This window comes from Rhinolophus hipposideros (genome assembly GCF_964194185.1).
Source record: "Rhinolophus hipposideros genome assembly, chromosome: 23".
NCBI lineage: Eukaryota > Metazoa > Chordata > Mammalia > Chiroptera > Rhinolophidae > Rhinolophus > Rhinolophus hipposideros.
In genome coordinates this window covers 31,803,921-31,814,742 of record NC_138069.1, presented here as the reverse complement: position 1 = coordinate 31,814,742, position 10,822 = coordinate 31,803,921, and the positions used below count along the sequence as shown (strand labels likewise).

The following is a 10,822-nucleotide window of genomic DNA, read 5'->3' as shown; positions in this document are numbered from 1 at the left end:
CTGAAAGGTGGGAAACACGTGTTTAAATTGGTTGCAGGACTCCATGAAGGGCCAAGAGAATGACAGGCAGAGGAAGGCTAGGGCAGCTGTGTTTATAAAAGATTAAGCTATTTTATTCTTTTGAGAATTTCAGAGGACTTCAAGAAAATATGGCAGTTTCTGGAGCATGGCTTCCTATGTTTTTCAGTTTTAGGGGTGCAGAAAAGGGTTCTTTGGCCTTAGAAACAATGAATCTAATGTGTGAGATTTTTTTCAACAGTAGACTTGGATGTTCAGTCTATAGTTTAAAGAAAGTCTGACGTGCAAATACTCTGTGAAAATGAAATGCCATGACTAGCGCTGGATTCTGATCAAGGGAGGTGGATGGCAGCAGAGCCCCGAAGGCACTAGAATTGAGGGAGGGAGCCTTCAACCATTTTTTGAGGGTCACTACATGAGATAGCATTATTATACCTAATTTATAGCTGGCAAATGGGGGCTTATTAAGGCTGAATTGAAAATTGTCCAGCAAGTGGTAAATCAGGCTTTGGGACCCCGACTGTGTCTGACACCAATGTCTGTATTCGTAACCACACTACACGTTTTGAGATACAGTGGCTTGAGCTTAATGACTTCTTGGCATTTCTGCCTCTGTCTCCACTCTACACCCCAGATACATCTATGAATTATTTTTAAGTGAGGAGCATCATGATGTAAAACATGATCACACTGCTCACACTTAAAGCTCACATGAAGGAAAGCAGGTTGGGGAATGAGACAGGAAAGAAGTCACAATCATTAAGACAAACAAGTCCAGCCAGACCACTGGCATGCTACCGTGGGTTAGAATGCAGCGTTTTTATTGTAAAAGTCCACATAGTAGGCAATTCCCTTTGCGAAAAGGTTTTCAAATACATAGACAGGGAGCAGCTGATAATTAAGTATTAGATTATACATAATATATATTCATATTGTCAATGCTATGCACACATTGGAAAGCTAGCTTTTTGGAGTATCCCCACCATAGAATACATTTCAGGTTGACAATAATAACATGTTTCTTACCATTGAAAATTTGCCAACAACTCTCCCAAAGAGGCAACATTGAATATGTTAACAACTCAAAACAAGAAAATAATTAATTCTATTTACATGTGTTTGAGGTTATGTACTAGAGCACTGGTATATTAAAGGTTTGTCAAATTGACAGCTAACTGTGTTTCAAGATTCATCCAGATGACTTGGTGATAGCTTTATGTAGATTTATATTAACAAAGTCACTCTTTCTTCTACTCTTCTTAGGTTATCTATAAAGTTTTACCAGCTGTGATTAAATTCTGACTTAGAGTAATGATTGCCATAAAGAAGAACTGACAAAGGGTGCTATTTTAGAAAAATAAGAATTCAGGACGAGTACATGAAGATGGAGCCCAATTCATTATGTGTTGAAGTCTGAGACACCTGCTTCATGTGTTTAGAATATGGTATAACGAGGCCACAATCACAGGCTCGAGCCTCTTAGTAAGTCGTTATTTTTTTAATTCAGTTTTTAAATTTAATCTTCAGTGTAATTTTTTTCTTTTCACAGAGCATAGGATATTCTGAACACTAGGCAAGTGTGAATCTTGCTTATGCCTGTCATATGTTCTCAAGCGCATTTGTGGAGGGTTGAGGCTGACTCATCCCCAAACCTAGAAAAATAATACACAAACTCTAATTATTCCCTAGTAGACTCATTTTTGTATACAAATGTAGGACATAAATATCATTTTTAAAGGAGCATGGGCATTGGCTAAACTTAGTTTTTGATAAGGAATCTAAATTGCCAAAGTTCTTTAGATCCTTCTGTTTATTTCTACAATATCAAGTATCACGTGACCATGCCTATATGAAAAGATGAATCGCTGGTTCTAGACCAGCACAGAGTGAGTCACCAGAAACCTGGGGGGGAGGGGGGAGACACTTCACTTCAAACCATAGTTATTGAGCATCAAGTATGTGCTAGACACTACACAAGGTGCTGAGGACCCAAAGAGGGAATGATGAGGATTCTGTCCACAAGGCACTCATGATCATTAGAAGCAGGTATTGAGATGGAGAGTAAGTTCTATTAAGATCTATCATCCTAAAAAGAAGAAAAATAGTGGCAAGCACATATAGTTACTTTATACTTTATGAAATTGGGAATATTTAGAGGTGGCAAATGTCGAATATTCAGTCTATATTTTTTAATGTGTCACACAAGGGGAAAAAAATAAGCTGTTTCAATCTTCATGCATAAAGAAGATGGCTGTGAAAATTCTTCCATCCAATTCCAAACCCAAACCTTTATGATTACATTCATGATTCTTTTGTAACCTAAAGACACAGAATAAAAGATGGTACTGCAATGTTAACTCCAGTCCATTGATTTTGGCTCTAAAGAGATGCATGCATTAAACTTGAAGCATTCTATGTTTGAAATATTTACAACATTGTACACGTGATATGGAGGAAAATTTTCTCCCTAGCTTGGGATGGAAGTGTAATAGATTTCTTGCCTAGGTTCTTATAATGAAAGTGAGGTATGATTTGTCTCAAATGAGGGAGATACTCTGTTGGGATCAAATTTATCACAATTTGACTCCAAATGAACATATGGTATAGCTTTGGACCTTTTGCATCTAATTGTATTTTGAATGGAGTACAGACACCACGACTGTAAATAGTCATAGCTTTTACTATTGCAATTGCTGCAGCTGGAAAATGTCTTAGTTGATTTCAGTGTTCTTGCTCTAATTTCACTTTGCCTTGCAGGTTTGCAACACAGAAACATTGTAGTTCAAGTTACACTTAGCAAAGAAGAGTTGGGCACAAACAGTGACATTAAACACAGTTTACCAGGTTAGAACATAGAAACAGATTCAGATGATTATAAACCACACACGAGATTATTGAAGCGGATTTAGGAAGGACATGTTCTTTCTATGAGATTTAGTGAACAAGACCCATATCAATAAAACCCATAGCTCTTTACAGGTAAAGGTAGGAGACCCAATAAACCAGATTGAACAAACAGAAGGCAGTGGGGAAAAAGATCCGTGCGTAGGAGTCCATTTTGGCAATACGGATATGTATCCTCCCATGTCTCCAAGCTCCTGTTCGGCAATCTTCAAAACAGCAGAAAAAACTGGCACAGTCCTTGCCATCCAGACACTCATAACCGTATTCTTCATCTCTCTCTTGAAGGTGCGTGGCGTTGTTCATTTGAATGGTTGCTGATCTTGGGCGGATATCAATAGTAGGGGCCTGAGACAAGGGTAGGGAAAAGGAGGGATCAGAGTTCATTGTACTTGACAAACCCTAGACTGTTTCTCCACGATGTGACCAATGTGAATGATGAATCTGAAAATGAGTACTCAGGAAATTGCTATGACATTGTGATCTACAATGGGAAAATGGAACTTAGAAGGATAGCACATTTGCAGATTTCAAATTTTGAGCTTAAGCAGTGCAGCTGAAAATAATACCATGAAGCTAATAGCTAGAGCAAGAAGATTAAACACCGAAAAGAACTCCAAGTTTAAAGATTTAAATCAAACAACTACATGGAATCTTGTTCTAGTAAAGATTAGATGTGAGATTGGTTACATGGAGGTATTTAATGGTGTTGCATGTGAGTAGAACAAAGAAATAAAAATGCATCAATTTTGAAATCAAATTTTGTGTCATGCTTACCTATAGGCATATAGTAAGCTCCATTATACTATGCAAATATATTAAATGCTTTTAATATAAAATGGTAAAACATAAATAAACATAGAAGTTTCCTTAGTTTATATAGCACAATGGTATGTATCTAGAAGCTTTAGAATATCAGCAGTGTTTACATGTGAGTGAAAATTCAGAAAAAAATGTTACTACCTTTCAAACTTTTTTTTTTGCGTTTGAGAAGAAACTTGTACCAATTTACTGAATGCTAATCTAATTTTCACCTTCAGACCAATTATAAAATTGCTATAAGACTCAATGGTCTGTCTATTTAATGTAATGTGCATGAGAGATAGTTTGGGGATAATATAAATACAAATCCTAGAGTCTCTGAATCAGCTATGACAATTCAACTGGGAATAAAAATCTTCTAATATTGTATGATAGAGCCAAAAGGCTTCTGGTTCACCCTAGAAGGAAGGGATGGGTGTTTCAACTTAAAGCATTTCAAAGAGAGTATTATTTTTACAGAACTGACTGGTAGATTTTAGATAAATGGAGGTTATTCAATTTACTTATCTAAAACCCATCATATTTTGAATTAGGTTTTACAGAATTACATTTTGAGGGCATGGGTGGTATATATGGTATATTGCAGATGTGGGTAGTGAAATTGGGTTCCATTTTTATCTGAGAAGAGAGGGTAAATTTTAGCTTTGATGTTTAAAGAGGCTGTCTCTTTACTAATGGCATCTCATAGAGCTTATAGCTTTATAGCTTTTTGACCTGTTTTGACCAGGTCAAAACCTCTGAATTAGTGTAGGGTTGCTGAATCAATTCTAGAAATATATCAGAACTTGCTTCATCTTAACTGTGTCATCTCTAGTAGAATGCTTAAATATCTATTCATAAAAACAAACAAATAAAACACCATGTAAGCATTAATACTTAAATTCAGCAGTTGCATGCAGTGAATTTCCATTCCAAAAACTTTATACCTTGAAGGAAAACATCCGAAGAAGCTTTGGGTTTGTAGACAGAAAAGAGAATTGCATGTTTTTATTAAAATAAGGGAAAAAATTTAAAAAAAGAGAGAGACAAAATAAGATAAATTAAAAATACATTTTGAAAACATAGTAAGTGAAATGAACTGAAATTAGAAACACAAAAGTACTGAACTTGGAACAAAGTATACGCCTGAAGTTGGAAAAGGGAATTTGGTGATTGCTAGTGAAATCTTCAATAAATTAATTCAGTTACCTAATTGCAAAAACCAGTGTTGTTCCTTTGTGAGGAATCTTCCTGTATTTCTTGATTTCTCTGTATAGAAATACTGTGACTCTATTTTCTAATTACCATCAAGAAATCCTTAATAGGTGAATCCAGTCATAATGAACCAAAGGCCATGTTAAATGGGAAACGAAAATTCAGACTCTCATTTATGCCTTAGGTTCTTGCTCGTTCTGATAAATCATCTAATTGGCTTAAAGGGGGAAATGCATGAAATTCCTAGGTCATTTTGTTTTTTCAGTTTCTTTAATCCCATTTCTTCCTCCTGTCTTCTTCTGCCATCTTCAAGACTCTGCATTAAAGAATTCAAGAGTTTCTATTTCTGAAATCCACTCTGCAGTGACCTAGCTATTAAGAGAGGGACAAAGGGCTTTTTCCAGAGGACTCTTCAGACTTGGTTGAAAGCCAGTCTTCATACCCTTGTTACTGCTGCCAGGTGATAATGCTGAGTATCAACAGAACCATCTTCTTGGAGGAACATGTAATGGAAAGTGAAGGAGGGGGAGAAAACTAAAAACAACACAATAAGGAAACTAAAGGATAGAAAAAAATGCAAAGGCAGGGAAAGGCAGAACAGACAGGAAAGGAAAATACTGCACAAAGCATAGTGGATATTTGGGAAATTTAAGATAAGCAGTTATTTTGTATTAATCATGAAGACTAACGATACTTCTTTCTCTTCCTGTTATAAATTCTTATATTCAAATAAACATGCCGTTTATGGAATTTCACTGGGATTTCTGGAGATCCATCAGGTTACAAGCTAGAATCATCTAGATCCCCTTGGTATAATTCAAGCCCCCCAAGTCTGTGGGTCAGATAGCTAGCCACTATCATAGCCCTCATGGTCCTTAAACAGGAGACTGGAACGGCCATATGTTGGGTGGATTCCTTTGCCCCTGTCTTAGAAGGGAATGGACCTTAACCTTCCTGGAGCCTTCTCTGAGCCAGACACTGTGTTTAGGATGGTGAATGGGTAGCTACATGCTCTCTTCAACATTAACAATAAATGACAATTGCTTTCACCATTCAAATTTGTGCTTCATCATCTCTCTTTAAAGTTTGGTGGCAAGGTGACATCATCCTCCCTGTTTCCAAATCACTGAAATCAATCCCAGTTGATAACTGTGTAAATCTTCAACGCCTACCATCCTCAGCAGCTGTTAGTGGTAAAGACTCACATAAGGTGCTATGTAATGCTTTTTACCTCTGTCACCACATTTATTTCTCACAGCCCCATGAGACACGTGTTTTTTGCAATACTCATTTTATATATGAGAAAATGATGACATGGGGACGCTAAATAAGTTGCCCAAGCAATAGATGAACCATTTCTTTTGAAACAAAAAGATACATTTTGAGTATGAAACCAGTACAAGTCCTCTGGGGGCAGCACACACACACACACACACACACACACACACACAAACACACACATACGCACATATACATATATACACACACAATTATTTGCAAAAGTGTGGTGATTCTTGAAATTTCAAGAATCTTGTCGCTTCCTAGTGGAAAGCTTTGGATGAAAATTTTAACTCAAAATATCAATAATTTAACAATATTACAATAAAGGGTCAGAAAGATGAAAATCACCGAAACCTAGACTAATAGCAGCTAGAAAACGAATGCATTTCTCAGCAATGGTTGCACTCCCCATGAAATGAATAGAGTAAGAGCCTAACTAAGTGAATCAGGTCTCTCTTCACTAACTAATGACCATAACAAATCCGTATAACCTGGTCAAAGTCACACGTTCATTTTTCGTCTTGGAACCCAAAGGTATTGAGGCTTAACCTGCAGATAGGCTAAGCAAGACTAACCCGAAACAAAAGCAGGTGGTCTTTCTGCAAAAAAAAAAAAAAAAAAAAAAAAAGTACATATATACAAATGGTCTCCATGGGAAATGATACATACAGGGTTTTTCTTCTTTTTGTCTTTGTCCTTGCTTGGTTTCCGGTTGCTGACAAAATAATGCAGGGTGCCATACTCCACCAAAGCAGAGAAGACAAATATGAAGCAGACAGACACAAAGAGATCCATTGCTGTGACATAGGAAACCTTGGGAAGTGACTTCCGGGCGATGGTGCTGAGGGTAGTCATTGTCAGGACAGTGGTGATACCTGAAGAGAGGCACAGTAAAATGGATCATGTGACCAAATCAAGTAACTGAGACACTGCTGGGACTAAACTTTTTATGTGACTTGATACGCAACCTCATAATAGGAAAGGAAGCATGATTGGAATCCATTCACTACCCCCACAAACATTTATTGCCTCACAAATGTTATTTAACCTTGCAGCACCTCTGCTTTCCTAACTCTACAAAAAATGTGATAATTTTTATAATCATTACAACTGCTTCTACATGCTGTTGTTGTGAAAAGTAGAAAAGGCCTGGGGACTATATAGAACATGCTTGACTTGTCTTCAGCGATCAGCAAATAGGAGCACATACCTGCAATTTGTTCGGGGGTCTCTCCCTCACTCCTCATTCCTTATTCCTCAGTTCACTTACCTCGATCTCTTTTTCCATCACGGCCATTTGCCAGTGAGCACTCATTTAATCAGTGCTTGAAATGAGCTATCAGAGTGGCTCTACGAGGGATTTTGACCATCAGGAGTTTGGACTTTAAGAAATGGATTTGAACTCTTTCCCTTAAAATATTTGTGGGATGGATAAACTGGAATGCACCAAGGCATATATTCTATCCATTCATAAGTGCATACAATATTTGAATAATCATTGAGCTACCAGCTATGTGTCAGGAACCATACTGGGAATGAAAAAGACATATACATGCTAATGTGAGAGACAGTCATAGAGCATCTAATGCAACACATTCTGCTCACAGTGACAATTAATCCTCCTAAAGTAATAGGCTCAACATAGTTTTGGTTTGTTTTAGCATGTAGCTTTAGACAAGTTATTATAATTGTTGAATAGGACTTGTAACATAAAGTACTACCTATAACAACAACAAAAAAATCAAAATAACTATTTTGAAACAAATGGGAGACTAAATTAGGTTTGGAAGAAGAAAGATATATAAATGTTGTCCTATCCCCCGTACCCCCCAGTAATCACTTTTGTCTTCAGTTTTAGGAGCCTGGTACAGGTCATTTTGTCAGAAGTCTTATGTGAAAATATGAGATAAATATCACCATATACAATAGATTCAGCAAACTGTAAATAATCTTAAAAGAGTCGGGAAGGGTTCCCAAAATTTCACGGTAATTGTTTTTTCCCACATAATCTTTTTAGTGACCCTTCTATAAAAAGCAAAGTAATATGTATATAGGGCTTCAAATGTCATTGTGTATTTTGGAATTAATTAATAGCCAGTGGTATGCTGATAAATGTGTAACAGTGGACTCTAGAAAAAAATGAAGGCTGTGATGTTTAGCATTTGCCAGTTTTCATGGTGTTACTACTTTCACTGTGGCTCATGTCAGGCTGCCAATGTGACATTTCTAGACAAATCTTTGGAAAAGGATAAACGATCAGCTCTCATGAGCTGGCAAGAGTAGCTCTATCATATTACTGCCCAGAGACCAAAACAAAGAAAAATATCTGTTGAAATTAGAGGTTTTTTGTTGTTCTTGTTAACTTAAATGTATTAACACAATTTACTAAAAAAAACAGCCTATTGAGGTAATTAAGGAAAATAGGGTTAGGAAACTGAACACTGTTGTTTATTTTTGTTTGTTTTTTAATATGCCAGTTTTCTTTAAAAAGAAGCAAATGCCATTTTAATGTAATTTTTGACTGAATTACAAACAAATCAGTTTAGAAAGCAGAATAAACATGACTTGCCTTGCGTACTTACCTGGGCACACTATAACACAGAGAAACGTGTCTCACCTAAAGAAGTTCTGGCTGGAACTGCATCCTTGTTGATCCAGAAAGACACCCAGGATAGAACAACAATGAGTGTGCAGGGGATGTAGGTCTGGATGGTGAAGTACCCCATTCTTCTGCTCAGGTCAAAGTAGACTGACATGACCACGTAATCTCCTGGAACAGAGCAAAGATAACATCATGCAACCCCCTTCTCAGAAATGGGAAAGCATTTGAACTAAAGCGTATATTCAACGTTCATATTCACACATTTAAAGTGAGAGTTCTAGACGGGTAGGTTCGATACTATCTTCCTCCCACTTGGGTTATAAAAATAAAAATAGGCAAAATCCAACCTAAACTGAAGTCTGATCCTTTTAAAGGCAACGTGACTACTAGACAGAAGGAAACATTTTTCAGCATACGGATCAGATTTTCTTCCTTTAAGTGATTTTTGATGGTGCCTTTTCTGCCTACTTAATATACACACTATAAATGTTTTTGTTTGCTGGGAAGTGAGAGGAACAGTGTTTGTACACGGGGTTTCTCTTCCTTAAAATGAATCCTAAGATTTGAAACACTCATTGTATTCTCAGTTCCTGTCTCCATACAAACCAGAGAGAAGACTACCTGGTGCTTGACGCGAGTCAATGACTAGTTTACTCAGTTTATAATGAAATTCCTATGTGAAGACATGTTTTTTCTCTTGTTTTTATTGAAGCATATGGTTTTTCCTTCATAGCTGTTACTTCAATTTGTAATTTCTCATTCATGTGGTTATTTTGTAATATGTCTCCCCTATTAGACTTCATCTGCGTGAGTCCACAATTGGTGCCTCTTTTAGACCATAACTGCACAACCAGTAATCAACACCCTGCTTGATTCTAAATAGGTATTCAGTGACATTAGTTGAATAAGCAATCAAATGAATGAATACATTTATAAATTTAAACTTAAAGAAAAAAGACCAAAAAAACAAGAAGCTATGTTCTACAATGTATGTGGGGAAAAAAGAGTTTATATAAATAATTCAAAGAGTAGAATAATAAAAGAATCAAAGAATAACCATATAGCCATGCATGGCAACAATGTAATGGGACACAAGTTGAAGTGTCTTATATACATATATATATATATAAAATCAGAATCCATGTGTTGCTTTTAAAATTCCATAGCCTTCATTTTATGTGATTCCAAGTAAAATTATAGGGAATTTAAATTTTGAATTTAGAAAATATGCTATGGAGACATATCCCAGTTACTATGTATTTATGTTTTCTTTATACTCTTAGAAAAATATCAGTTTCAAAGACTTTATCTGCTCTTGCAGTATGAGGTGAACACATGAGAGACCAGTTTTCCAATATTGCTTCTTTTTTCTTTACTAAATTATAATTTGTCCTGAAGGCATGGAGAATGAAATCCCAATCATGCGTTTCATTTTATTTCTTTGGCTTCATGCCCATGTTTCTCAACTTACTTGGCTGATTTAGATCTGATTTGAAAATAAGATACTTTAGAAGCCTCACGCAGAGATTGACTTAGCAGGATGAGTTATTCCTACTCAGTCCAGTTCTTCCTCCCACTCTCGAGCTTTACAACACACCTTTCCAAGCTATTGAGACAGAAAACCCTCATCGTCTCCTCTTTGAGGGAGTCAAGACTCTCCTTGGCAGTATTTCCTAAATGAGGTTAGGAGTACCTCCTAACACTGCCCTTTGGTGGTTTAATGGACTATTACTTGTCTGAGTCAGACCTGGGTTAAGGCAGTGACAATGACCCAGACACTAGTCACCTAGTGGGAATTTAGCTTTCATTGGAACATCAGTTCCCTCTCAGAGATCAATAAGCAGAAGTTATTTAGGGATTATCTCTTAAAATGTAAAGGTACGAATTTCTTATTGACGATAACTAGATTTTGATTACTTCCCTGACGTTATGCTTCTTTGTGTTGATTCATCTGGACTTCAGCTATTAAAAGTCAAAGCATTTTATAAATTAGTTTGGTCCCTG

The 10,822-nt window shown here is 36.5% G+C and overlaps 1 protein-coding gene across 2 annotated transcripts in view; it reads right to left on the bottom strand.

The window, feature by feature from the left end:
- Positions 1-818: 818 nt before the first annotated feature.
- The window catches only part of GABRG2 (gamma-aminobutyric acid type A receptor subunit gamma2), a 77,048-nt gene continuing 67,044 nt past the window's right edge, over positions 819-10,822 (bottom strand). The window contains exons 7-10 of one of the 2 annotated variants that reach the window (XM_081036112.1): positions 8,834-8,986; positions 6,886-7,091; positions 4,668-4,691; positions 819-3,267 (exon numbers count right to left, since the gene is read on the bottom strand). In XM_081036112.1, the coding sequence (XP_080892238.1) occupies positions 2,992-3,267; positions 4,668-4,691; positions 6,886-7,091; positions 8,834-8,986 (659 nt within the window). In that variant the 3' untranslated portion in view covers positions 819-2,991. The remainder of the gene's footprint in view (positions 3,268-4,667; positions 4,692-6,885; positions 7,092-8,833; positions 8,987-10,822) is intronic. The other variant, XM_081036111.1, reaches the window with a different exon arrangement.